Genomic DNA, 26,352 nt, shown 5'->3' on the forward strand with positions numbered 1-26,352 from the left:
TTGGCTGGCCACACGCGCGCGCGCACACAGCAGCGGTAGGGAAAGATTTCTCAAGTTGTGTGAAAGTCGCTTGATGGAAGGGGCTTAGCGCCGGCGACGGAAAAGAGGTGCTGCCGGTGTCCTCACCTCTGGAGACCCACTTGTACCTGATGACTAAGGTAAGACGTCTTTTGGGAGCTTGGGCCCTCTGTGTTTGGATGGCTGGTGCAGCGTCATTGACTGAGGCGCTGGGCGTGCAGGGGACGAGGACGGAGCTGCTGTAAATGTCGACCCCAAAGTGACTTGTTTATCGACATGAAGTGACGCCGTTTCCGATTCTTTATTCACTCAAGACCTTACCTGAACCACGTCATTCGTTATTTCAAACGGTATGGTTTTTGTAACGGCTTTTCCCTGTTAATACCGCCGCCATGCCCAGCCCATCCAAGAAGCGGAAGCTCAACGACCAATCCTCATCCGGAGTGCCGTCGAGGGGACTGGAGTACTTCTTTTCAAAACAGAGGCAGAATGGCAGCACCACGCCTAAAGAAACATCAAAGGATACACCAGAGGCCACGCCGAATAGTCACGCAGTGAATGGTGAGAATTCGGAGTTGACGGATGAGGAGCTCGCAAGGAGACTGCAAGCCGAGTGGGATGCCGAAGTCCAGAATGAGAGGGCCGCCTCGACGCCATGTCCTGAGCCTGCAAAAGAGTCTTCTCCATTAGAAGCATCGAAAGTTCAGGAAGTACCATCAGCTGTCGCCGAACCGTCCAAGCCAGCTGTCGTGCTACCGCAGGCGCCCAAGAAGAACACTCTGTCACTGTCTTCGGTAGCCAACGCGGAAGACACCGCATCAGCGACGATTCCCCTAGATCAAAGTCCTCTGACATTTGACCCATCAGAGTTTACCCCTCAGCTCAAGGAGCAGTGGGCGTCTGAAGGGGGCCATGCATCTTACGCATTCCTGACAAGATGCTTCGTGTTAGTGAACGGCACGCAAAGCCGGATCAAGATCGTCGACACCTTGGTCAACTCCATCCGGGTGCTGATCGAAGCAGATCCAGACAGTCTTCTTCCGGCAGTTTGGCTAGCGACAAATGCCATTTCACCTCCTTATATCTCCTTGGAATTGGGTCTGGGTGGGTCGGCGATATCTAAGGCACTGAAGCAGGTGTGCGGCTTAGATGGTCGGGCCTTGAAGACAATATACGACAAGTATGGCGACGCGGGCGATGTAGCGTTTGAGGCGAAGAAGAAACAGAGCTTCACACTGCGTAAGCCGAAGCCGTTAACAATTCAGGCTGTCTACCAGTCCTTGGTTAAGATCGCAAACAGTCAAGGGCAGGGAAGCGGTGAAGCTAAGCAGAGAATCGTTGATCGATTGCTTCAAGATGCGCGTGGTGGCGAAGAGAGCAGGTACATTGTACGGACTCTGTGTCAGCATGTGAGTAAAATCTTACTTTATTAACGTTACCCAAACTAACACGACCCTCAGTTGCGAATTGGCGCTGTGAAGACGACTATGCTGATCGCCCTTTCCAGAGCTTTCCTACTCTCGCGTCCGGCAGGAACAGAGTTCCATCTGCGGTCTGCGAAAGACTTGCAGAAACTGAAAAAGGATGAGCTGGCCGAGGTATGGAGCAAGGCAGAAGAAATCGTCAAGGCATGCTTCGCGCGGCGGCCGAATTACAACGACCTCGTCCCGGTCTTGCTAGAAATTGGCGTCTGCGACGAACTCCTGATACGCTGCGGCCTGACACTGCACATTCCTCTACGGCCCATGTTGGGAAGCATCACAAGGGACCTCTCGGAAATGCTCACCAAGCTGCAAGGCAGAGATTTTGCATGTGAGTTCAAGTATGATGGCCAGCGCGCACAGATCCACTGCGATGAGAAGGGGAAGGTCACCATCTTCTCGCGGCACCTCGAACTCATGACCGACAAATACCCCGACTTGGTCGCGCTGATGCCCAAGATCCGCGGCGAAGGCGTAGATAGCTTCATCATGGAGGGTGAAGTTGTTGCGGTGGATAGAGAAACTGGCGACTTGAAGAACTTCCAGACACTCACGAACCGCGCTCGCAAAGATGTCGCGATTGGCAGCATCCAGGTCGATGTGTGCATGTTTGCGTTCGACCTCATGTTCCTGAACGGGCAGCCTCTGCTGGACAGACCATTCCGGGAGAGGAGAGAGCTTCTCCGTTCCATGTTCATTGAGGTTTCACACCAGTTCACTTGGGTCAAAAACTTGGATGCTACATCACAGGATTCCGACGCCGTCCTGGATTTCTTCAAACAAGCGACAGACATCAAATGCGAGGGCATCATGGTCAAGATCTTGGATAATTTGACAGACATCCCGTATCAAGGCGACGATACCGCCGAAGCCGACAGAGAGACAGCCGAAGAACCCAAAACACCCTCCAAAACGAAGCGAGGGAAAGGCGCCAAGGACGAAGAAGCCCCCAAGAAAAAGGGCCGTCGCAAGCCCCTGCTCGCAACATACGAGCCCGATAAGCGCCTCGACTCGTGGCTCAAGGTCAAGAAGGACTACAGCTCGAGCTTCGACACGCTCGACATGATCCCCGTCGCGGGCTGGCACGGCCAGGGGCGCAAGGCCAAGTGGTGGTCGCCGATCCTCATGGCTGTGCGTAACGAGGACACGGGGTCCCTCGAGGTGGTGTGCAAGTGCATGTCAGGCTTCACGGACGCCTTCTACAAGGCGAACCGGGACTTTTACGACGACGGCGAGGCGACGGGGGAGAGGCGTAATACGCGGGGCCAGAAGCCCGGGTTCGTGGAGTACTCTGGCCCGGAGCCGGACGTGTGGTTCGAGCCGCAGGAGGTTTGGGAGATGGCGTTTGCCGATGTGACGTTGAGTCCGACGTACACGGCTGCTATTGGGCTGGTGAGCGAGGACCGCGGGTTGAGTCTGCGGTTTCCGAGGTTTTTGAAGAAGAGGGAGGATAAGGGGCTGGAGGAGGCGAGCACGAATGAGTTTCTGGCTGGGTTGTGGAGGAAGCAGGAGGCGAAGGCGCCTGTAAAGGAGGGTGCTGCGGCCGGAGATGAAGATGAGGAATGAAGAGTTTATTGAATGATGTTGTAAGCATTTGAAGTTGAAGATACCAATATCAGATATGTAAGAGGCAAAATACGGTTATGGGAGGGGATCGTCGGAGCTGGATGGTCGACTTCCGAGTGTTCGGAGATAACTCGTTGTACCTCCCACACTGGCCTGCAGTCAATCATCGCTTGTCCACACCCACCCAGCAGTTTAGCCAAGGTCATTTGGGTAAAAAGATGACGCAGGACTTCTACACGCGTGGAGCTTCCTGAAAGGGACCTGATTGCCGGACGGTGGTGACGGATAAAACGATGGCCATGGGAATGGATATGCAGCCGCCCGTTTATTTGGAGACAACACCCATCCCACCTGAGCCGACCACCAATATGACAAACGCCGACGGAGAGCAGATCCAGCCGGAGACGTATTTGGTGAAGCGCACGGAACACTGTCCCAATAGCGATTTTCCTGTGCTTGTGTATCGTGGAGTGTTGGGCACTGACGACGTGCTGGATGAGGACAAGGTATCAGAGAAGTTGCAGCAGTACGGATGGGTGAAGAAGGTCAGTCATCTAGATCTTCTACTTATCTACCTTCAACTAACGAGGTTTTTGTTTTGCGCAGGGGACTTGGGGAACGATCACGTTAAAGCATTTCCATCCCAATACTCACGAATGTTACGGTAACTGTTCATCATTCTGTCTAGAAACATTCAAGGTTTCTCTTACTGAGGTACATCCAGGCATCTTCCAAGGCCGTTCTGAGCTCGTCTTCGGCGAAGGCGGCTCTGATCCCGCCGGCAGCGGCGTGCGGTGCTGGGTGCGACCCGGCGATGTTGTTGTCGTACCAGCCGGTGTGGCGCATGCTTCCGTCGCTGATGAGAAGGCGGCACCGGGGGAGAAGGAGTATCGGTATGTTGGAGTGTATCCTGAGGAATCTCCGCAGTGGCGGAGTGAGATGGGGAGGAAGCCGTTACAGGAGAAACAGGGTCTCGTCGAGGAAGTCGAAGGGGTCGGTTTGCCGAGGATGGATCCTGTGTATGGTGTCGATGGGCCGTTGATAAGGATCTGGAAGGCTGCGAGGGGTCAAGAATCGTAGATAGATTTCTAGCTTCAATTTGGAAAGCGGAATTCATGTTCGGCATTGAACTCTTTTTTGCTTGTTGGGTTTACCAGACATGATTTTTGACCAGTAATATACTTCAAGGGAAGAACAACCCTGACCAAGATCAAGTGTTCTGATTGCCATGTCGGGGTCGAACTATGCCCGTGTATGGAAACCAAATGTGGCAGGCGTAGGCGCTTCATGTCTATAGACCTGAAAGGCTTAGAATGCATTCGGATGCTCGAGTAATTAAAGTAATCATTATTCATGCTGCTTTCCACAGCTCATAACGTCATGCTGCGAATAGTCCTTGTGAGCGGCAACTTTGAACAAACCCTTGCGTTGTGTTCAAAGCAAACAGTCTACACGGCCGTCTTATGATCCGACCTCTGGCCGTCATTCAGTTAGGTCGGCCAACTGCCGCCATCGCAGGCTTGCATCGCCAGGTATTAGACAAGCTCCTGCTGATCCGAACGTGAGATCGGAGATGCCAAGACCTGTTCGTGCAAAAGATAACAAGAGTTGGTCCTGACGGATCGACGACTCTGAGTGTGTCGGTGCCGTTCTCGCTGGACGTTGCAGGGGTGATTCCACCCAAGCCTTTGCGTCCATCGGGTGCAAACGCCAACACCAAGACCCTCGGCATGCCGGTCTTAATATAAGAACGTCTTGTGGCTTCATCTTTTCTCACTTTGTTGCGTTCATTCTCTGAGCTATCAGGCTGAAGATTGCTACCGAGCTCATGAAGAGCACGGCGTTGTAGAACTGTAAACATAGTGTGAGCCAAGTGCCGTCACATACCCTTGTCGATGAACGTACCGCTTTCCTGGACACTTCACGTTCTTCATCATCGGATCTTGCCTCGATGAAGAGACGGCGAAGATTGGGTAATGTTGCCTTGACGACCTTTGTCAGAAACACAACAGTCAAGAGCTTCGAGGCTGAGACTTACCATGGTGATCCTGGTTGTTTACTTTGAGGTGAAGAGTGGTTGTGATTATCGGATCAACGAAGCCGCCAGATTGGGATAAAGATCTACAGATCGCTTGCTCTTCTAAATCGTGTGATTTGCCTCTTGAGTATCAGAAAGTAATCGAAAGTCTGGTGATGAGAAAGTGCAGGACTGATGTAAGAGGACCAAGAAAGCAGGTACCTTGGTATCTCTGACGACGAGCGACCCGATACATGCATGCAGCTAAAGTGGGGGTTTCCAGGGGTGAGGTCCATTCACTTAGCGGGAAGGCGGCGCCTCAGCCAGGCATTGCCAGACTGCCAGGCTGGCCAGGCCGGGATTAAGGTTACGCTTGCCTGCGCAGTAGGGGGGCATTCCACTGACAGGTACTTCTTCGACCACCTCATCTTCTTGGCGAATTCCGACTAGGTGCACTCTCTGCATCTCCCGAAAACATTGACGACACAAAGAAAGCACACGCCTGTCACATCGCCGACGGTTTCGTGTCGGATGAGCTTGTCCAGGTCCTGATCGGACTGGCCACCTCTCCCACTCCCCCGACCCGCTCCTGACGCGAGTTCACCGTTCCATCTTCCGTCCTACCACAGCACACATCGAGCTCCTCGACGACACGCAACACATCCAGCACCATGGCGGTCAATCGCATTCGTGGGGCCTTCGCTCCCCCGAGGAAGGGAGAGACTTTCGAGCTGCGAGCAGGTCTTGTCTCTCAGTATGCCTACGAGCGCAAGGAGTCCATTCAGAAGACCATCATGGCGATGACGTTGGGCAAGGATGTCTCAGCTTTGTTTCCTGACGTTCTGAAGAACATTGCGACCGGAGATCTGGACCAGAAGAAGCTCGTCTATCTATACCTCATGTGAGTTTCCGCAGGGTCGGTCGCTATCACCAGCGACGATTGTGTCAAAGCAAGTTGCTGACAGGGGCCAAGGAACTACGCAAAGTCGCACCCCGACCTCTGCATTCTTGCCGTCAATACCTTCGTTCAGGATTCCGAAGACCCAAACCCACTTATCCGTGCATTAGCGATCCGAACGATGGGGTGTATCAGAGTCGATAAGATGGTGGATTACATGGAGGAACCGCTGCGGAAAACGCTACGAGACGAGTCGCCCTACGTTCGCAAGACAGCCGCCATTTGCGTGGCCAAGCTTTTCGACCTAAACCCGACCATGTGTATAGAAAACGGCTTCTTGGAATCCCTGCAGGAGCTCATCGGCGACCCGAACCCCATGGTCGTCGCAAACTCGGTTCAGGCCCTCTCAGAAATCACCGAAACCGCCCCAGAGACGAGAGCCCTCGTGGTGACCCCAGCAACGCTCAAGAAGCTCTTGATGGCTCTGAATGAGTGCACAGAATGGGGACGCGTCACGATCTTGACCACGCTGGCCGATTACCCCGCCGTGGACGTTAAGGAGTCCGAGCACATTTGCGAGCGAGTAGCACCCCAATTCCAGCACGTCAACCCCAGTGTCGTTTTGGCTGCTGTCAAGGTCGTCTTTATCCACATGAAGGCGATCAACCCCGAGCTGGTGCGGGCGTATCTCAAGAAGATGGCGCCTCCCTTGGTTACGCTTGTCGCCTCCGCTCCCGAAGTTCAGTACGTCGCTCTGCGCAACATCGACCTCCTTCTCCAGGCCAAGCCCGACATTCTTAGCAAGGAGCTGCGTGTTTTCTTTTGTAAATATAACGACCCCCCCTATGTCAAGCTCCAGAAGCTTGAGATCATGGTCCGCATAGCCAACGACAAGAACTTTGATCAGCTTCTCGCAGAGTTGAAGGAGTATGCGCTGGAAGTCGACATGGACTTCGTCAAGCGCGCAGTCAAGGCGATTGGACAGGTCGCTATTAAGATTGAGAGCGCCAGCCAGAAGTGCGTCAATGCGCTGCTGGACCTTATTGCCACGAAGGTCAACTATGTTGTGCAGGAGGTCGTGGTTGTGATTAAGGATATTCTGCGTAAATATCCCGGCTACGAAGGCGTCATTCCTACGTTATGCCAGTACATCGATGAACTCGACGAGCCTACCGCGAGAGGATCGCTTATTTGGATCGTCGGTGAGTATGCGGAGAAGATTAACAATGCGGATGAGATTCTTGAAAGCTTCGTAGACGGCTTCATGGAGGAATTCACACAGGTTTGTCGTTCTTCCCTCTATATGTTGATTCCAGCGCTAACTACAAAAGACCCAACTTCAAATTCTCACAGCAGTTGTCAAGCTCTTCCTGAAGAAGCCTGGCAACACACAAGGCCTTGTACAGAAGGTACTGCAGTCGGCGACAACCGATAACGACAACCCCGATATCCGCGACAGAGCTTATGTCTACTGGCGTCTGTTGTCGGGTGACTTGGACGTCGCCAAGAACATCATTCTCTCACAAAAGCCGGCCATCTCCACAACAATGACCAGTCTCCCCCCTGCCCTCTTGGAGCAGCTGCTGGCTGAGCTTTCCACTCTTGCATCTGTATACCACAAGCCACCGGAATCATTCGTCGGTAAGGGTCGTTTCGGAGCGGACGAGATCCAGCGCGCGGCCATCCGCGAACAACGGCAGGAGGCAGCCGAGAACCCTATCGCCGCGTCGGTGGCGGCAGCTGCCAACGGCAACCCCCCACCACAAAACAATATCGAAAACCTGCTCGACATCGACTTCGACGGTGCTGCTCCTGCGTCTGCTGAGCAGAACAGCAATGTCAACACTCCAGACAGAGTTGCCAGCCCCTCGGGTGGCGCGCCATCAAGTGCTATGGCTGATATGATGGGTCTGTTTGACGCCCCGCCGCCGCAGCAGCAACAAGCAGCCGCGAACCCCATGAGCCCTGGAGCAGCAGGAGGTAGCGGCATGAACGACTTGATGAATGGATTCTCCGGCCTTGACTTTGGCAACACGGGATCAGGCCAGCCCCTGCCGGCGGCCATGCAGTTGAACCAGACCCAGAACCCACCCACACAACCAAGTGAAGGCAACGGAAAGAAGACAAATGAGGACTTGCTTGGGTTGTTTTAGATGTAGGACTAATGGGGGCTGTTTCGTCTGGTGTCCAGGCATGCTGTTTGGAGCAGCAAGTTTCAAATAGGTTGATATATGACAAAGAACGAAGCCACGAAAAAGCCTGCTTCCTTTTTTCAACTTTTCATTGACATTTCCCGCAAATCAAAATGTATATACTCGAAAAATGGGTGTCTTGGTCCAAACACCTGTCGCGCCGTCCGAGAGATCCTGGTGATGTCCTCCGTTTCATGATATCCGAACCTCATGCCGCATCGTCAAATATGCCATGTTTCTTCCCCACAACCCGTAGACCGTGAAGAGGTGAAGGAAGGGGCTGGGTATGTATTTAAAGAAAATGTTCCTCCTTTCCCCATTACTGCGCAACGCCCTCCACTCGTCCGCCGACCGTGCCGTCCAGAGGGGGACCGTCGGCGGCGGCGGCGGCGCGGTCGCGCTCCCACTCGGCGGGGGTCTGGCACTTTGCGCTCCAGGCGTGGATGCGGGCGATCTCGTCCTTGAGGGCGGCGTTGACGAGGCGGTGGCGCTTGAGGGACGTTTGCTTCTCGAAGGCGGGGGAGACGATTAGCGAGGTGAAGGATTGGCCGCAGCCGCCTGTGTGAGGAGAGAGAAGAGGTCAGCTGTTGCGTCGCAGGTCATGTTGGGAGGAGGTTGCGCGGGTCGCGGAAGCGGCACCGGCGCCGGCGGGGTATGACGTTTTTGGTATCGTAGGAGGGTGGAGGGGGGTGGTTTCGCGTACCGGACATGTCTGTGACTTCGACGTGGACGGCCTGCAGGCGCTGGGCGAGGGCGTCGCGGAGGGAGGACTCCGTTATTTGGTCGGCCATTGTCTCTGTTTCGAGGATTGTGTTTGTTGTGGCTTTTGGCGGCGAAGAGAGAAGGAGGAGGGGGAGTGAGGCGCCAACGATGGGTTGGGTTGGGTTGGGGAAGGTGAGGGAATGATTGTCGAAAACGTGAGGTGCTGGGGATGTTTCGGTGATTAGATTGATAAGATGGTGGGGTTTTCCTATCGGGCGCTGGACTGAGGTGCAACAATGAGTGCGGTGCAGTCAGCGCCTGGCCTGTCGGGTGGGTTCCACCGCGGCGGTCTTGCTCGGTGGCTTGGGCCGTGCGGGTTGGATTTGGGGGTACGTATTTTCGGTGTTGCCCCGAGATGTTTTCTCGTGACAGGGGTGCTTTGTTTGCACGACATCTGATGTTTGGGAAGTGAGTAATCCAGCGTTGTACAATTTTTTCAAGGCTGAGGCATTTGCGGAAGGTGCTGCTGCACCTTGAGGAATATTCCTTGAAGATATGGATGGCTCCAGTTCTCTCAACCGCTCCGAACGCCTCGATCAGGGTACGGGACCCGAAATGATCACCTTGAAGTCTTCGCTTCAGAAGGTTTCTTCGAGCGTCGTGATCCGCTGGGGAGCCTTTGGTTCGCATTCACGTCTGATTCAAACTTTCCCAGCATGGTTCCTCATACCTTGTCCAAGTCGTTTGCGCTCTTGAAGAAGACGATCCTCAGCCTGGACTGTGTACGCGATACCCGTCGCGACGCCATTGATGGAGATTAGTCGTGGCCATGATCAAGGTATAAAAGACGGAGACAAGGCCGTGATTTCATTGGTTCGATGTGTGAATACATCCAGCCGGGTGTCAAAACAAAATTTCTTCTTCCGATGCTGGGAAGGAGGGCTTGCCGTTTTCGTTTGCGGCCCGGTTCTCATTTCCGTTGGAACCGCCCGTGGAATTGATTGCCATCCCGCCGACCGAGCTGACAATTTGAACATCCACAGGCATTCAGCGCCAGTCTGCCATCGAATGCTAGGACACCTCAAGGAAAATATGGGCGAGGGTACTACTAGGCGTGCCTCACACCACTTCTGCCTCGACATGCTGCCCCTTGTGGGTTCTATGCCTGACGATGAATGGCTTGGAAGGCGATCGCGGCATACCACTGTTGGCATTAGGCACAAGATGGTCACCTCGGTTGCTATCATGACTGGTGGGATGGGAAGATTGGAAACAGCTACACACACAATGTACACCCCATCTCAATGCTCGAGTCTCATCGACGATCACTGCATGGGCTTATCCCATCACGTTTTTGGACTCTTCGGGCAGCCCGCTGCGAGGTCACGAATCAAACACATCACAAGTCAGCCATCAGCAAAGAAGGCCGAAAAAGGAAGAAGGAAACCAAATCAAATCAAGTCTAAATACTTAACAATGCCAACATCTAGTCCAACTTCCGTGACCGCTGAAAACAGTCTGTGTGCGCGTCATTATGCCTCTGATCTCTCCTTTTCTTTTGTCCAACATGTGTCTGGGATAGTCAAAAACCTCGTCCTTCCAAATTTCTCTGGACATGAGAAGGCGGGGGAATGGACGCAGTCTAGCTGAAGCCCCAAGTACCTAAACCAAACATGTCCAAAATCACTCCAACATCCATTTATGTGCCTCGCCGTACCCTTCCGGCGTTCACCTCCTCTTCGCCCGGAAGCAGGCTTCAATAGCCATAGCCACGTTCATCGTCAAGATCCATCTCCTCTTGAGACGATGATGTAGGCCTGTTCTCCTGACCAGGAAACTGTTGAGCAAAAGCTGTGGGAGTCGTTGGGCCCTGGGAGGGACGGTTCTCCCTCCTGCGCAAGGGCAACGTGATGGAGTCTCCTTGGGCCAAAGCGCTTGAGTGCTGGCGACTGTGTCCGCGTCCTTGGGCTGAAGAGGTTGACTGCTGGCGACTGTGTCCAGGTCCCTGGGCTGAAGAGCTTGATTGCTGGCGACTGTGTCCGCGCCCTCGGGTTGAAGAGCTTGATTGCTGGCGATTGTGTCTGCGTCCTGGAGATGAAGTGCTTGATTGTTGCTGAAGGTCTGCGCCTCGCCTGGCTCTGGGAGTAGTCGGTGTAGGGCTATCCCGGCTTTGCGAGACGTCAGGCCGGCTGCCGAAGTTTGCCAATGAACCCAAGGGCGCTCTAGCGGAGTCCGCTGACTTGGGCTGGTCAATGGAGTCGGAAGGCGGTATTCTGATAGATGATGGACGATGAGGACGCCGAATTCCCGGGGTGGTTTCCGGTCCTGGCTTGTTTGAGATACCCGTGGTGCCCGTAGTGCCCGTAGTGCCCGTAGTGCCCGTGGTGCCCGTAGTGCCCGTGGTGCCCGTGGTGCCCATGGTGCCGAGAGTGGTACGTTCGGTTCTTTGACCTTGAGTTCGAGAAAGGGGCTGGAGGGCTTCGCCAGTCTGGCTTCTTATACTCTCAGCTCCGAGGGGGGCGGTTCTCGTCGCCCGGCGTGGCACTGCGACTGGAGCTGGGAAGGGGCGGGGTGTTGCGAGATGGGAAGACACGAGACGGGACGTTGAAAGATGGTCTGGTGAGAGTTACAGACGTCGGAGCAGGACTGACTGTGCTGGGAGTCGTGATCTGTGTCGAAATCGGGCGAGGCACTCGACTGACAAAGCCCCTAGGTGTTCGTCCAGGGTTCTGAGAGATGGTCGACACATCGGTCGACTGGGATTCAAACTTGGCAACCAGATTCGAAACTTTGCGTTTTCCAGCTGCGGCGGTCGGTTGGCTGAGCTTATATGCCATCGGTAATTTGTACTGCGATGTGGGATGCTGGATGCCGTTGACAGCGTAAGACCGCAACCCCTTGATGATTGCCTTTCTTGCCAACTTCTCCCCCTCCAAGTTACGCTCGCCTTCCGGGTGGTCATCTATAAGTCGAAAGATCGCTTGCACCGCTTGTTCCGTCTCCTCGAAGTAGTCTAGTAGCTCGAAGGTCGAATACGTCTTGTTCGCGAATGGTCGCTTGGGATCTAGTTGCTTGATGTCCAATTGTTTGGTATCATAGGGCGAAAGTCGCTTACGAATGAAGGGAGCCTCTGCCACAGGCCCAAAAACCTTCTTCAGCCACGCATCGAACACCTTGTACCTCCACTCATCCTTCTTCGTTTCTGGGATGGCTTCGATGTAATCACCAAAGGCTGGAGGCCACCAGCCATGAAACTCTGGAATGGCGTCGATGTCGCATCTCAGGAAAGGATGAGGTGTGTGGGGGAGCTTCTGCAAGCAGTAGATTCGGCCATACTTTTCGGCAAACTTGGTCTCATGCCACACCTGGGTATGGCTATGGTCCAAGAAAACGACTCGCAGCTCGTCAAGATCTGTCTCTCCGTCCTTCATAGTGATGAAAACGTTCCACGGTTGACAGTGGTGATGTTCAACCCCAATTTGGAAGCCCGCGGCGAGACCGTGAAGCATCATCTGTATGACAAGCTGCCGCTTCTCCAGGTCGAAGGTGATGTGTCTCAATTGGTTATCGTTCCCAAGGAAGCCCACAGGACCAGGAGGTGGGATAAGCTTCCCGAGGTATTCGGTATCAACACCATCATCACCACCATCGCGATAACATAGTTCCTCAATGGAGTAGCCATGAATGTGCTCGATGAGAATTAAGCCGACGAGCCTGATGTGATCATTGCCCGCGTAATCTGTTCCACCGTTGACCTTCATAGCCCAGCCACCGTAGAATTGCGGCATGGTGTGTGGGTAACCCGTCCTCTTGTTGTAGCGAAAGTAAGCGTGCGCTGCGTGAATACGGCTGAGAATGCCATCAGCATTCTGTGCGTTGCTGTAAGGGCCACCGAAGCTGCTCGGAAAGTAGCCATAGTCGATCGCTTTGGCGACAAGTCGTCGGGTCACTGGCTCCCGTTGCTTGGTGTTGGGGTCGACGATGCTGAGGGGTTCTTGGTAGAACTTGGGGCGTTCTTCGGACGGGAATTCAACGACTTGACAGGCGAAAATCTGAGATTTTCGGTTCTCGCCGAATTTGACGGCCTCCGTGATCTTGACCTTGGCGTGATGACGGCGGTCGGTCCGAACGAAGTTGCGCAGTTCTCCGTAGCCGTGATCCTTCGGGAGGGGATTGCTGTAGTACTGTCCCAGGCCATGGGGGCGGACGGGCTCGTATGGATACAAGGTCACCACGTCGCCTACATTGTATGCAACGCCTGGCCTTTTCCAAACGGGCAGAGGCATCGTGGGACTCGCCAATAATTGTGGGTGACTGATGTGAGGCTGACTGAATAAGATGATTGATGAGAAGAATGTTGGAGTGAGTGTGGATGAAGGCAGTTGGTGACGGGTCCTGGCGAAGATGGTGCAGGGCTGAAGGTGTAGGACTGACTCCAAGTCGAAAACACCTTACTCTGGCAGATGGTCAAAGAGGGGGGGAAATGCCTGAAAGCATTTTAGACAGTGCACAATGTTCTAGCAGACCCTCAGAGAGAAGAACGAGAACACTGGAGATCAAACCGGAAGGCAGAAAAGCAAGCGGCAAGATCCTCCCCCAACCCTGAAAGCCTTGAGGCGGACGCGATCGGAGACAGGTGCCTATGAATGGCCACATCCAAACTTTTCGCTCATCCCGACCAAGGTTACACAAGGTACAGTTTTGGCCCAAGAAGCTGACAACCAAACCCTTTCAGCCAGGTAATTAGCAACACTGCATCCAAGCTTAGTTAGACCCATGAGTTGGGGATGCAGCCATCCAGTAGCCTGCCACATCTGCACGGTACAGCATCAAGCAACAACAGCACTACGTAAAAATGCTGCGGCTACTGTTCGATCTTCTTTGAAATATTCTGTAGATCTACTGGTAATTGATTGATACAAGCAACCGGTTCTTTGCATGCAAGCGCATCGGACCAGCGCCGATCTCTCATTTCCTTCACCAGGCGAGGCAAAAGCCTAACTGACCATCGACGAAACTTGACGGGTGAGAGAGACAATATCCACCACAGACAATCCAAGTGCCTCTTCTTATTGGTTCCGACGTTGTATGATGGAATCAAGACAGAACATCTAGCAGATATTCAAGCATTGGGTTTTGTACCTTGCTTTGTGCCTTGCTTTGTGCAGCTGTTTGATGTGAATCTAAATCCAGAAAATCCTGTGTAGTATTGAAGATCCTAACCAAGCATCTTAGAGAAATGAAAGCTGGGGGCTAGGGTTCACATCCAATCTCTGTCTTTCCCTCTGCCCAGGTTCTGTCCATCGCACATAGCAAACGATGAAGGTTGGTTGATTGAGCTGTGCTAGCGCTATCACCGTCGCAAGAACAAACGGTTCTCCGGATGTTGCCGACGGATCAAGGCTCCATCCTAGCAGGCTTGGCCGTGTGACTTGCTGTACATATCCGTTTGTCATTGTGGTGGCGGTGAAAAGGAGAAAATTATGTTGACTTACGTTAAACACCATGAAAGTAGCCCACAAACAAGATGTCATACTTGCACGGGAGGAATATTGAGTGCCTGCTGTGCTATGTCGACTGCATTTCTGTTGGATTCTTCTTGTAACTTTCGCAACTGCTGATTTGGCCCCTTGTGATATCGTCCGTACCTTCAAAAGCATCTCTACTTGTATCATCTTGTCCAAGGTGCGAGGAAAGCAGACAGATGTGTGGAGACCTCCAGTAGGTGTGTAGATAGTACTGAAGGAGAGAAAGAATGCTCAACCAGATACTGTGGACTCTGAAATCAGCGTCCAGCGAAACTCCGGAACCTACTTCTCCTGCATACCTGACCCTCGCGTCTACCCTCGCGTCTGCCCTCGCGCCTACTCTCACAGACCCGCCCTCCTGTCCTCTCGAAATAACCTCACAGCAGCGCTGCTCGGGCGACAAATTTGCGAAGGGCTTTGAAGGGTCGAGCAATCCGCAAAAAGATCCCTTATGTTGATTTCTCCAAGCGTTTGCAAAATCACCCGTAACTCCCTCGCTCCGCCCCTGACGCGCAGCGAAGCGTAGCGGAAGGAGCTATGCTCTGGGAAATAGGCTGGAAGATGCCGGTAAATCAGTGTGTGTACATCCGTCTGGTCTCTTGACCAGGCCCCAGAATGAGACAGGAGGGCTTCGCAACGGCAAGTATGCGGAGAGCTGCTTATGATTCTTTCAGCATTTTCATCTGAGTGGCGCGTTGGCAAAGACTTGCAGGCGCAGCGGAGAGAACATGCTGGGTTCAGGGCCCGCATCAACGGAAATGCGAGTCTCAAAGCTACGACGTCTTTCCACCACTGGATGGAGCATCACAGCAAACGGTCGAACAGGGGTTTCGGCCACCAGCCCTGAGAATGATAACCCAACATTCACCATGTCCAGGACGGTGCCGTTCCCCTTCTCCTAGACCTTTTTGCAGTTTTCGTGGCATCAGTTTTGACCATCATTAGCCAGCCTGACAACACTGTTCATTCTCACGACACCGTCCACTCTCACGACATCACCCCTGCTTTCTCCTCCCCATCGTTCGTTCGCCAGCTCTCTTCTTACCATCGTCCGCAAGCTCTCTCCTCGCTATCGTTCGCTAGCTCTCTCTTTGCCGTCGTCCACCAGCTCTCTCTTCGCCTTCGTCCGCCAGCTCTCTCCTTGCCGTCATCCGCCAGCTCTCGCCATGGAGAAGGATGCGTTTGCAGGGGCTCTCAACCCTGGCCGTCCAGACTACAAGTACACAAATCGTGAAGGCGGCTGTTCGAAAATCAGTGAGGAGTTTGACAACTTCCACCTGCCGTTCGAAGGCGAAGTCGAGTGGGAAGAACCACACGAGCTGATCAAAGAGGGTATCAACCTGATCGAAAGCATCAAAGGCAGCAAATACAAGTTAGACAGCGAACAACTTGTAGATCCCAAGACCGTCGTGTCATTTCCCGCCGTCGAAGCCAACGCTAGCCACTTGCCCGGCACCGAGGAGGACGCAATCAAGGTTGACGTCCGGCATTGGACTAATGCAGTGGACGAGATCATCCGGGCATCAGAGCCCCAGCTGCCCAAGATGGTGTCGTGGTGGCTGAGTGAGGCCTCAGGCAGTGTGGCTGCAGTGTACAAGGCCGACACAGTGACGGCGACACAGATTGCCGTAGACAGCATCTTGAAAGCTGTCCGCATTGCCATGACTACCCATAGCCGGCCTTCTTCGGCGGCGTCTTACCGCAAGCGCTCGCCGATTCGCAAGACTACAAGTCGCGGCAGCCCGAGCGCAGCCGGCAGTGGACGCGACAAACGCGGTGGAGGTGGCCGATCCCGTGGTACGCGTGATCGTGAGCGGTCAGCTTCCCCTCAGCCCACGGCTCCCTTCACGGCCCCTCCAACGTCTGCCGTCGCCGCTCCCGTCGCCTCTCCGGCGTCTTCCTTCGCCGCTCCTGGCGCCTCTCCTGTCGCCGCTCCTGGCGCCTCTCCTGTCGCCGCTCCTGGCGCCTCTCCTGTCGCCCCTCCTGGCGCCTCTCCTGTCGCCCCTCCTGGCGCCTCTCCGGCGTCTTCCTTCGCCGCTGTCGAGCAGCCATCAGGATCTGGTGCAACGGCCGCCCCCTACCTGGCCGAAATGGTTCACTTGGCAGAGCAGAGCTTAGTCACGGGCGATCCCTTTGAACGGATCTCGGCCGAAGAACTAGTGGGTCATGTGAAGTCCGTCGGTATTGTGAATGAGATGAGGAAACTCTGCGACCCCAAGGTGGATCCCCTTGTCATGCCCTATTTGCTCGCTCGGGTTGACTGTTTACACGGGCGGGCTCCCGAGGGCTGCACCGACACTACGCTGAAGCTCGGCATTCCAAATGGAATTTCCCGGCCGACAAACGCCGAGGAATACAAGCGCCCAGGATACGTCTCGAGGTTCATGGATAACCTCCGGAAGTGGGCCAAACGCGAGCCCATGGAACCGCCAAAGCGAGGTCGCGGCCAATCTTCCAAGTTTCCATCGGTCGGCGATAACCCCAACTGCGCGGGAATTCGCAAGAACGCTCGTCAGGCAACTCCCCTGAACGCTGGCAACTTGCACCTGTTGAAGCAGGGGTTCGGCTACATCCTTCAACATCGTATCCGATGTGTTGAGCTGACAGACAGTATGGGCTCAGTCTTCCTTGAGGCTCTAGGCCTCAAGATAGACGAGTTTACAACTTCGCCGGAGCTCTTCCGACAGGCTCTCAAGTCTGGACCCATTGGAGCAGGCAAGCTGCGCGTCACTGCCATAGAACAGCATCAGCGCGAGCATATCATTGCGGCACGTGTCGCCTTCCGCGATAGGGCTCGACGTGGCGTGCCTGACGACATCGTTCCCGAAGGGTCTCAGCTTCCCACTGCGGAATACTACAGGAAGCTTAAATACACGGATAATGAGATTCCGCAAATGGAGGAGTTGATGTACGGCGTGTGGCTGAGCCCGAAGAGGAAGAAACGGAGCGTATCTCGTGAGGAGTAAACTAGGATCAGCTTGGTTCTTGGGGAGGAGTTGATAGGAACAGTATTGCGTACAGTAGAGAGGACAGTAGAGGGGACGACAGAAGAAGAGAAGAGCAGACGGGTTCACATGTTAGTCATAGAGCAGACCGCGAGGCCTCCCTGGTCGTTGCTGACTTTATACCTTCCACTTGGCTCAGCGTTCAGATACCCTCTACTTTCTCCATCGTAGTAGGCGTGATGCTGCGAAGAGGATTGCGATGGTTCCATTCCCATGTCATCCATGGGGGCGCACCGGCTCGGTGTGGGGCCGAGATCAGCTCCGAGTACACTTCTTCAGCAGGCTAAAATCTCCTCTGCTGAGTACCTGCCCCCATGCAGATGAGACTTGCCTCTTTCTCAAAGTCCAGGTTGAGGAACTAAATGAGTTCAAGCAGTTGACCCAGCTTGGTAACTCGGAATATCTGAGGTCAAAGCCCTTGCATTCGGGGACGGCCCCGATTACTGGGAATGACCTGCTTGCCAACTCGCTCGCCTCACAAACGGGATTTGGCAGGGCCAAAAGGGAAGGAAAGATGGGTGATGGGGAAGAAGTGCACCGTCTGCCATCACATTTGGCCCATGTTTGTAACTCGAGTCCCCGCTACGTCGGCAGTTGTTCGGGGGACGTTGCAGTGGATGTGGCTTGGGGTCACATGCGGCAGTGGCACAGCACCGTCCCTATCGATAGAGAGATAAGATAAGACAAACGGGTCGCGATAACATATTGTGGAAGGAGGGGCCGTCAACAAGCGCGCTCCCAGAAGTCGGCCGACGGATCTAGACGCGTGCCGATCTAAATTGTACGGTCAGATTAACATCGCGACCGGGCTGTCACCTCTCACAACGACCCCCGCCTCCGGCCGCTGACAGACGACTCTCCTCCGGCGGCGGAAAAAAAACACATCGCGCCTCTGAACCTCCAGTAAAGGGCGAAAAACAAAAAGGGGGGGCTACCGCGGCCATGGAGGAAGCGCACCGCAAAATCGAGCTGCAGTCCAACGAGGACCTCGCATACCTGCTCGACAACGTGCGCCGCGCCGCGCAGGACCAGCTCGACAAGGCATTCCCCCAGATCGAAGGGAGCAGCGCGCAGGAGGACGAACTGAGGGCGCCCATCGAGCGTCTCGTCAACGAGGTAAGGGCCAATTCCACCAACGTTACACCAAATACAAGAAAGAAAAACAGCAAATCCAGAATGCTAACACTTCCCGCGAAAAAAAATAGTACATCAACAAGACATTCACCTACGCCGCCCCGAACCTCTCCATAAACGGCCTCGACGCCGACCCCGCCGTCTTCCTCTCTCCCAACCGCAACCCCGACGAGCCCGAAGAGGCCTACGAGCCCTGGGACGCGCGCCTGCGCCAGCGCGTCGAAGACCTCGCCCGCGAGGAGGAGGAGCTCCTCAATGAGATCGCCGCGCTGAAGAAGAGCGTGCCCGGCGGCGTCGCGGCCGCCATCACACAGGACTTCAAGACGTCGACCGCCGCAGACGAGGCGGCGGTCGAGGCAGCCAAGAAGGCGCGCGAGGATGAGCTAAAGGCGAGGGATGCGGAGGTGCTGCCGCTGGACGAGGTGGAGAGGCAGGGCGAGACGAAGGCGGCGTTTGGGGGAGCGGTGGAGAGGTTGGGCAAGCTGAAGAAGGATATGCCTGCGACCGTGGCCAAGATGGAGAGGGCGAGGGTCGCCGGTGAGTATACCGTCACGGAAAGATCATAGGGCTATTGGGTTCAGGAGTTTTCGGCGTTGGGTTATACCACATGAAGTCTGCCGACGCGTTTCTACGCGTTAATCGTCAAAATCTCACGTCTATCCATGTTGAATCTGGTTGTCACGAAATATGCTAATTCATGACGAGAAGTTAAAGTGAAAGCGATAGTATGTATATTGTAGATAAGGTAACATTTCAGCCAAGGCCAACGCGTGTATGAGCGACTCTACAACAGAAGCTCTTATTTTTAACCATCCCCAAGCCCGCTCCAATTTCATCAACTCTCATGCAACAAGCCTCGCCAACGCCTCATCTTTGACTGGTGTCGTCCAGTGTCAATAGCGCCTGGCCCCCAAAACAACAATCTCCCCGAGCTTCGACTCAAGCATGGCAATCTATCTGGAGACGCTTATGCCGCAGCAGGGGCCTTGGCGGGGTCGGCAGCACCGTCGGTGGTGACGGCGGTGCCAGCGGGGGCCGCGCCGCCAGCGGGGGCGGTGACGGTCTCGCCGCCCTTGTTCTCGATGACGTCGCCAGCAGCCTTGGGCTTGGCCCACCAGGGCTCGTTCGTGAACTCCTTCTCTTGCCACGGGCCGGCGTCGCTCCACTCGCAGCCGCCCTGGCACTCGCACTTACCACCCAAAGACTTGGGCAGGTTCTCGGGCGGGATCTGGTTGAGGAGCTCCTTCTGGTAGCCACCGCCGAGGATGTTGATCTTGGAGACGGTGACGGGGTCGAGCCAGCCCTTGATAACACTCCAGGCGGTGGAGAATCCCCAGGGGGCGTTGATGATGTAGAGCTTTCCGAGACGCTCGGGGTAGTAGTTCTGGGAGATGACGGAGGCCTTCTTGACATAGTCGTAGACCTGGGGCAGGCGAGTGATGGGGACTCCCTTCATGTCCATGATTGTGCAGCAGGTCTCGACAAGGTGGTTGTACTTGCGGGAGCAGGCGGGGAAGCGGGGGTCGGCGCACTTCTCGTACTCGACAGCAAGGTTGGTCAACATGCGCTCGGCCGTGGTGATCTTGTACATGGCGGTCAAGTCGATGCCGCCGTAGTGCTCGATGTAGACAGGACGGCCATCCTGTTGTGATTGTTAGCGAGCCTTGCCTATAGACCAAAGGTGTTTCTCAATTCGAACCTTGTCGGTCTTGTGGTAGTACTGGGGGTAGTACTTGAAGATGTCGGCCTTCTCGGGGTAGTCCCAGCCGGCAATGGTGTCGTCCAGGTTGGTCGTTTTACGCCAGGTCTCGAACTCGACGAACCTGGAAACGGAAGATTAGTCGGCGGTCTTGTAAATCGTGAAAACACAGCGGGCAAGCTCACATCTGCTTGGAGAGGTTGACATCGAACTTGCGGGCGCGCAGGAAACGCAGCTATGTATGCCATGTTAGCCGGGACTGGACACGCAATCCTTATCTTGCGGTCTAGCTTCCGGGAAGTCGTACCAGAGTCAGGGTATCGAGACGCTTAGAGTAGCCCTCAGACTCGAGCATCAGACGCAGCTGGGCGACCTGAGCCTTCTGCTCCTCGGTGAGGTGGCCAGGGTGACCGGGCTGGGCCGTCGGGGCGACAGTTGGGTAGTCGAACTGGTCATACTTGGGATCGAGTTCGGTTTGGGCCATGGTGGGGCTGTTTAAGGGTCTTCTTCACGAGGAAGAAGAACGGTGTAGAGGGAGGAGGTGGTTGTGGTTGAAGAGGGAATTTCCCAAAAAGGCGGGGTTGGAAGAAGGAGGGAGAGGCGGCGGTTTTGAATCAACACGACGGTCAGTCAGTTGTTGTTCCAAGGAAGAAGAGCACAGAGAGGGCGACCGGGATCGTAGGTGTTCAGGAGAGAAAAGACACTGGAGCTGGCCTGGCTGTGGGGAAGGAAGAGAGATCTCCTGCACAAGTGTAGGGGCGGCTTGAGAGGTTGAATTAAAGTGCACTTCGCTGGCCGTATGCCAAAATTCGTCATAGCGACCGGTCCCGCACGCTGTTGCCCCTGGTTGCCCCTCAAAATGGTACTAGCCAGCCTACACCGCACTTGCGCACCCGCATCTAATAGATACGAAGTACGTATGCTCTTTCCCATCAGCTCCATGAGCATCGCCCGCCACGACACTTACGTAACCCACTAAACCGCCGACCACGCGCGGCCAGAGGCGCTGTAGATTGGTAGATTAGTGCATCTCGGCGAACGGCACCCAGCCCTGCCAGTTAACCTAGAACCTGGCCAGCCAGCGTGGTAGCATGCAGTGTTCCAGCACTGATTCGCTGGGCGACATGAGTCGAGCAACTCGAGTGGTAGTGTTGGCAGTGGCACGGAAAAATGTGGCTGACTGGCTTAATTCCGGCCCTATGAGACATCGGATGGTTCTCAACGAGGTCGCTGTTGGGACGTGACACATGTCTGCTGGTGGGCGGTTCGCTGCGCTGGGACGATTCCGTCCGTGGTGTTGCACGGAACAGTTCTGTTAGGCTCAAGACACCATCGGCAGCCGGGGTCTTTCACAATCCGGACTATGTATTTGATGGCTAAGCCACGCTCATTAGGCCGATTGCCCGTCATTTAACCCTGGGACTCGTTTGAGGCTCTCAATCTCCGGGGCCGCATCATGACGAATCTTTTAGGGGTTGGAGAATCTGCACACGAGGCCTCCTGGAATTGCTGAAAAAAATCATGAAATCTTTTAATTGGTATCAACTCTCCGACTAGCCACCGGCCTTGGTCTTGTCCTCGTCCTTTTCGGCGCCCTTTCCGTCTTCCTTGTCTTTGCGCTTCTGAACAACCTCCCAGTTGTAGACTCTCGCGATGGCAACTTCCATCGTCTGCTCTCTGTCAATGGGTGGTGCTCTGAGCAGCTCATGGGTCGGGGTCGTGGACGTACCGTAATCTGCTCTCTCAGGAAGTCCAAGTCCTCCTCGCAGTTTGATAGACTCAGTTTCGCAGTCGACAGCTTGGATTGCAGCAGCGTCTCGGCCTCGTCGATGGGGTACGACAGCATCACGTTGGCCTGACTTCAATCAGCATCATCATTACGCCTTCTGTCCAGAGAAAACGTACTCCCAGCCAGATGTAGACCTCGTTCGTCGGCGGGATCTTCGCCTTGGAGTATAGAGTGTCGTTCAGCTCGAAAGTCGTCTCAATCGGTTCGTCCTCATCCTGCGCAGCGTCAATACCCCCTATCTTATTGCGCCACAATTGGTGACTCCAACCTGTCTGAGCTTCAAGAACTGCACGGAGTCAAGCGTCTTCTGGATGTCGGGAATCTTGTCCTTCAATCCAGCCACGCGCTTCTGAAGGTTCAGCTCCATGAACTGGTATTTCCTGCGCGCACACCAAGTGTTACCAAATTGTCCTGTCGTGTGCCCCTCTTTCGTCATTTCGGTGTCCGTTCCGATTCGAATTGCGGGCGGGCGCTCGTCCATTGCTGGGCGACTCACGAAATCATCTCCTGGAAGTTGCGCAGAGTGGGCTCGACATCTTCGCGGGTCGTGACGTAGTCCTCGACCTTGTCGACGAACGGCGCCTTGGGGATTCCTCGAGGGTTGCTAGGCGTAGCATCCTTGCTGCGTACAGAGAAATTCGGTCAGCTTCGTCGAAATGACTGAACATAAACTGGAGGCAGTTACCTGGCCGTCTCCGGCTTCTTTCCCTCTGCCGACATTGTAGAAATAAAGAGATGGTGCTTCAGCGCATCATCTATTGGTCGGAAGGAGCTTGCGATTTTTCGCCAACGGTGTGGAGGGGAGCTGCAGTGACGGTCCGCTACTCACCCGATTTACGGTGGCCTGTTCACCGAGGTGAGGGGTACCTTCCCTGCTACCCAACTTGACTTGGCACGGGCGGATGGTGGGGTAGCTAGCTACCTTACACAGATGCCACACCGAGACACCGAGATGCAAATGGTCGCCTCAAATACTTGTAGTTGATTATCCTGTTCGTCAATGGGAATAGTGGTTTCATGTTTCTTGCAAGTGCGCGTTAGTTTCTTCAGCTGATTTGTCACCATCGTAATTATAGTGACCTCTGACTTCAAATCATCCACCCACTGCCGTCTTTGTCGTCAACTACACACGCATCATTGTTTCGACTTGCATCGACTCACTAATTCAGTGGGCGCTTCTGGCATTAACCCATTTACAGCGCTGGAAGCCATCTCTCCATACCGCCTAAAAGGAACTCATAAGCGCATTCGAAGCAAAAAATGGTAAATAAAGGCAAAAGAAATGATCATGTTCCGAAACCGAGAATCGAACTCGGGGCTATGCCTAACCTCGCATCGAAGATGAGAGGGCATCATGTTGGCCACTACACCATATCGGATTCGACTGTTGAAAACCTGCGCCGTCTCGGAACCTTGTGTGTAGTGGAGCGGGGCCGCAAAGCCTGCACCATCCCGCGGTTAGGGCCAGGAGTGGATAGAGACAGCTTGAAGTGTTCATTGGTTCCAGCATCTTTCATCATCATGATATTCTACAAAGCCTTTCATGCCGCCGTCATAAAAGTCTAATGCCCGCTTCTATTCCTTATTCTCAACCCTGCGCTGCAGAATGTGTCTCGCGTTCGCGGGGGTAAGTGTGTCGATATCCAGCTCCTCCAACGTCTTCTTCGCCTCCGTGTTGTCAGTGAACACCCGATCGCTCGCCTCCTTGAGCGACAGCCCTCCCTCTACAGGTTCGGTCGGCAAGTTGAGCAGTTTCAGTGCATCGACCAGACTAGTCATCGACGCGACGCCATTGGGGATGTACCTCTCAACGAGGGAAAAGATGGCGTTCACGTCGCGGGTAAACTGCGCTGCACCGAACGCCGTGAAGCTAGCCCTCATAAGAACCTCGCCCCATAGCAGATCCTGCAGTTTGTCGAGGGTGGAGCGCCATGTGCGGCGGAAGGCAGCGGTGCTGAGTGCCTTGACGAGGAAGTCGAGGTTGCGCTTCAGGATCCTCAGCGGCTCGTCCAGCTCAGGGGTGACGGCTAGCTGAGACGGGTCGACTGCGGTGACGTTAGTCAATGCTTCGATATCGGTATCACAGGTCCACTTACCCTCTGCACCACTATCGCTAATGGTCGTCCACTGCGTTCTCGTCGCATAGGCTCTGAAGGCCTTGTAATGGGAGTCGGCAAGCGCGTTGACCAAGAAGTCCTGCGCCGTCTTACGGCGCAGACTATACGCCGCAATCGTCTCGTCAAACAGGATGCCATCATCCGTATCAGACCCAACGGCCGTGGACGTGCGATCCTTGACCTCTTCGTAGCTCATCTCGCCAGACATCCTGGAAGGCTCGCCATCCTTGGTCGCGCGCGATTGGAGCTGGTCCCACAGCGTGACGAAGAACTCCTCGTTGCTCCAGTCTTTGAGGGTGTTGACGACGTGATCGGCACTCCCGTAGACCTTGCATAGTGATTCGAGAGCGCCCGTGCCTTCGAGAGCTGCAAGCTGTTCTTTCGTAACGCCGTGCAATGTTCTCCCAACGGTTGATGTGAGCGCTTGGTAGGCCTCGAGAGAACCGCGCAGGCGATCGTGAAACTCGTCGAGGATGTCGAGCTGGATGCCGATCAAGAAGCGGATCTTGTGCTTGAACGTCCGGACTCTCTCGTACTGGGTCGTGATCGATCTCAGCAGGTCAGTAACCCGCACAGCACCAAAGGTAGGCTTCGTCTTTCCGGTGCCAGTGTAGTCGTAATCGATGTTGCGCGCGTCTGGTGTTGCCATGATGGCCTGGAAGCGTTCCATGGCGAATGCCTTCTCGGCCCGGAACCAGGGCTCGAACCACTCCTCCAGAACCTCGGACGCAAGACCAGGCCAGCCTTGTTCCGCGTTTCCGCCGTCGTAGTTGAACTTAGAGCGGATATTCTCATCAAAAGTCATAAGCTGGCCCATGAGACTGCTCAGGAATGTCGGGTTATTAGCAGCATCTGCGGTCGCGGCCTTGACCTTTTCCCTCATGACAGGGAGCATGCTCGTGATGAAGGCGCAAACTGGGTCGACGTACACCAAACTATTTCCAGCAGGTGTTTCGCGGAGTTTGGCAGCCAGAGTGAAGCCGAGATTGTCCCTGAAGAAGTCCTCCCACTTCTCAATGGTCGCCAGGAACCAAGGGAAGCAGTGTGTCCCTATCGCGTCAGGTTTGCTTGTTGGTTTGTCGCTCATGAAGTGGAAGCGGAACTCTGATACGAAGATCTTGCTCATGACGTCAAACGGAAGAAGGCTGACAATCGACTTGTTCAGTGTGACCTCGGGAATTTGCAAGTCGATCAGCTTCTCGAAGCATGCCAGCCATTCCTCGTCCATCTCAGATGTCGGATCAACCAAGGGCCACGACCTCTTGCTCAGTATAGCCTCTAGCTCGCCAGACATAATCTTCTTCATCTCGTCCCACAACTTATCAGCGACGTTACGCACATGGTTGACGAGGTGCACAGCCGCGTCGTCCGCCGGCCCGGATAGCTCCTCCAACCGCCTAGACAGCTGCTTCAGCTTCGAGTACGGCTCCAGCGCGGCCTTGGGGCTTTCGGGGAGATGCGACCGGGCTTCAGCCCTCAGCCTGTCCACATCTTGCAGGAGTACCAGGTATTTCTGCGCCAACTCAATCGTCTGCAGCTTCTTCATAGGCCTTTGCAGCCTGGCAATGGCCTGGTTCGGCGCATCAGACGCTGCGGCGATCTTGACACGGACGTCGATGCTGTGCTGCAGCTCCTGGAAGTCTTGTATACGCTGAGCGAGCGAGGATTGGCGGTCTCCAGCGGTGCGGCGGGCTTCGTCGAGCTGTTTGACGGCGTTGTCGAGCTGGGACTGGAGCTGGCTGCGCTGGACCTCAACATTGGCGATCAGGGAGTCGAGGTTCTCAAGGTCGGTGGTGGATTGAAGCTTGTCGTCGAGGAAATCTTCGACTCGAATGTCTAAGGCGCCGCCCGTCTGGGCGCGCGCATCGGGTATAGTTGCCATAGCGGGCTGGTCCGGCGTGGTGTTGCGACAGGGCGAGTCTGGATATTGAGATCGCAACGTATGGTCTGAACAATGACGTGGAGCTTGAGCTCCGCTGTAGTGGGGTTATATGCATTTGTCGAGCTGTGTGCTTATGTACGCTATTTATGTAGTTAGCCGATACTTTTCTCAAATACCTTGTTGAATAGTGATGGGATGAACTCTTCACTTTGGGATCAATACCAAGGGAAGGAACCTTTGGAAATACTATTTGAAGGCTTGAAGAAATTAAGAGGACAAAAGCTTGACAAGACTCAAGCCGATTAGACCTCATGGTTTGCATTC

General features: G+C 54.7%; 10 protein-coding genes across 10 annotated transcripts; 5 read left to right on the forward strand and 5 right to left on the reverse strand.

Annotated features, from left to right (window-relative positions):
* Positions 1 to 410: 410 nt before the first annotated feature.
* GCG54_00005613 (DNA ligase 3) lies at positions 411 to 3,065 on the forward strand (the record flags this gene model as incomplete). Its single annotated transcript, XM_045405632.1, has 2 exons — positions 411 to 1,427; positions 1,479 to 3,065. The coding sequence occupies 2 exons, from the start codon at positions 411 to 413 to the stop codon at positions 3,063 to 3,065; spliced, it is 2,604 nt and encodes an 867-aa protein (XP_045264734.1).
* A 368-nt stretch (positions 3,066 to 3,433) lies between these two features.
* On the forward strand, positions 3,434 to 4,145 carry GCG54_00005614 (uncharacterized protein; the record flags this gene model as incomplete). The annotated part of the gene is made up of 3 exons (XM_045405633.1): positions 3,434 to 3,610; positions 3,672 to 3,729; positions 3,790 to 4,145. 3 exons carry the CDS (start codon positions 3,434 to 3,436, stop codon positions 4,143 to 4,145), a joined length of 591 nt encoding a protein of 196 aa, XP_045264735.1.
* Positions 4,146 to 5,753: 1,608 nt separating this feature from the next.
* Positions 5,754 to 8,133, forward strand: GCG54_00005616 (AP-2 complex subunit beta; the record flags this gene model as incomplete). Its single annotated transcript, XM_045405634.1, has 3 exons — positions 5,754 to 5,983; positions 6,056 to 7,262; positions 7,312 to 8,133. 3 exons carry the CDS (start codon positions 5,754 to 5,756, stop codon positions 8,131 to 8,133), a joined length of 2,259 nt encoding a protein of 752 aa, XP_045264736.1.
* A 358-nt stretch (positions 8,134 to 8,491) lies between these two features.
* Positions 8,492 to 8,963, reverse strand: GCG54_00005617 (putative bolA-like protein C8C9.11; the record flags this gene model as incomplete). The annotated part of the gene is made up of 2 exons (XM_045405635.1): positions 8,492 to 8,730; positions 8,876 to 8,963. 2 exons carry the CDS (start codon positions 8,961 to 8,963, stop codon positions 8,492 to 8,494), a joined length of 327 nt encoding a protein of 108 aa, XP_045264737.1.
* Positions 8,964 to 11,378: 2,415 nt separating this feature from the next.
* Positions 11,379 to 13,160, reverse strand: GCG54_00005618 (uncharacterized protein; the record flags this gene model as incomplete). The annotated part of the gene is made up of 2 exons (XM_045405636.1): positions 11,379 to 12,023; positions 12,318 to 13,160. The coding sequence occupies 2 exons, from the start codon at positions 13,158 to 13,160 to the stop codon at positions 11,379 to 11,381; spliced, it is 1,488 nt and encodes a 495-aa protein (XP_045264738.1).
* Positions 13,161 to 15,568: 2,408 nt separating this feature from the next.
* On the forward strand, positions 15,569 to 17,368 carry GCG54_00005619 (uncharacterized protein; the record flags this gene model as incomplete). Its single annotated transcript, XM_045405637.1, has 2 exons — positions 15,569 to 16,160; positions 16,770 to 17,368. The coding sequence occupies 2 exons, from the start codon at positions 15,569 to 15,571 to the stop codon at positions 17,366 to 17,368; spliced, it is 1,191 nt and encodes a 396-aa protein (XP_045264739.1).
* Positions 17,369 to 18,349: 981 nt separating this feature from the next.
* On the forward strand, positions 18,350 to 19,107 carry GCG54_00005620 (uncharacterized protein; the record flags this gene model as incomplete). The annotated part of the gene is made up of 2 exons (XM_045405638.1): positions 18,350 to 18,523; positions 18,613 to 19,107. The coding sequence occupies 2 exons, from the start codon at positions 18,350 to 18,352 to the stop codon at positions 19,105 to 19,107; spliced, it is 669 nt and encodes a 222-aa protein (XP_045264740.1).
* Positions 19,108 to 19,508: 401 nt separating this feature from the next.
* GCG54_00005621 (Sec14 cytosolic factor) lies at positions 19,509 to 20,724 on the reverse strand (the record flags this gene model as incomplete). The annotated part of the gene is made up of 4 exons (XM_045405639.1): positions 19,509 to 20,183; positions 20,241 to 20,364; positions 20,426 to 20,475; positions 20,548 to 20,724. 4 exons carry the CDS (start codon positions 20,722 to 20,724, stop codon positions 19,509 to 19,511), a joined length of 1,026 nt encoding a protein of 341 aa, XP_045264741.1.
* A 1,069-nt stretch (positions 20,725 to 21,793) lies between these two features.
* GCG54_00005622 (putative prefoldin subunit 3) lies at positions 21,794 to 22,749 on the reverse strand (the record flags this gene model as incomplete). The annotated part of the gene is made up of 6 exons (XM_045405640.1): positions 21,794 to 21,910; positions 21,970 to 22,095; positions 22,146 to 22,244; positions 22,298 to 22,409; positions 22,526 to 22,651; positions 22,715 to 22,749. 6 exons carry the CDS (start codon positions 22,747 to 22,749, stop codon positions 21,794 to 21,796), a joined length of 615 nt encoding a protein of 204 aa, XP_045264742.1.
* An 855-nt stretch (positions 22,750 to 23,604) lies between these two features.
* On the reverse strand, positions 23,605 to 26,028 carry GCG54_00005623 (uncharacterized protein; the record flags this gene model as incomplete). Its single annotated transcript, XM_045405641.1, has 2 exons — positions 23,605 to 24,074; positions 24,126 to 26,028. The coding sequence occupies 2 exons, from the start codon at positions 26,026 to 26,028 to the stop codon at positions 23,605 to 23,607; spliced, it is 2,373 nt and encodes a 790-aa protein (XP_045264743.1).
* Positions 26,029 to 26,352: the final 324 nt, after the last annotated feature.

The sequence above is a fragment of the Colletotrichum gloeosporioides genome (genome assembly GCF_011800055.1).
Source record: "Colletotrichum gloeosporioides strain Lc1 chromosome Unknown consensus_41, whole genome shotgun sequence".
Classification (NCBI taxonomy): Eukaryota; Fungi; Ascomycota; class Sordariomycetes; order Glomerellales; family Glomerellaceae; genus Colletotrichum; species Colletotrichum gloeosporioides.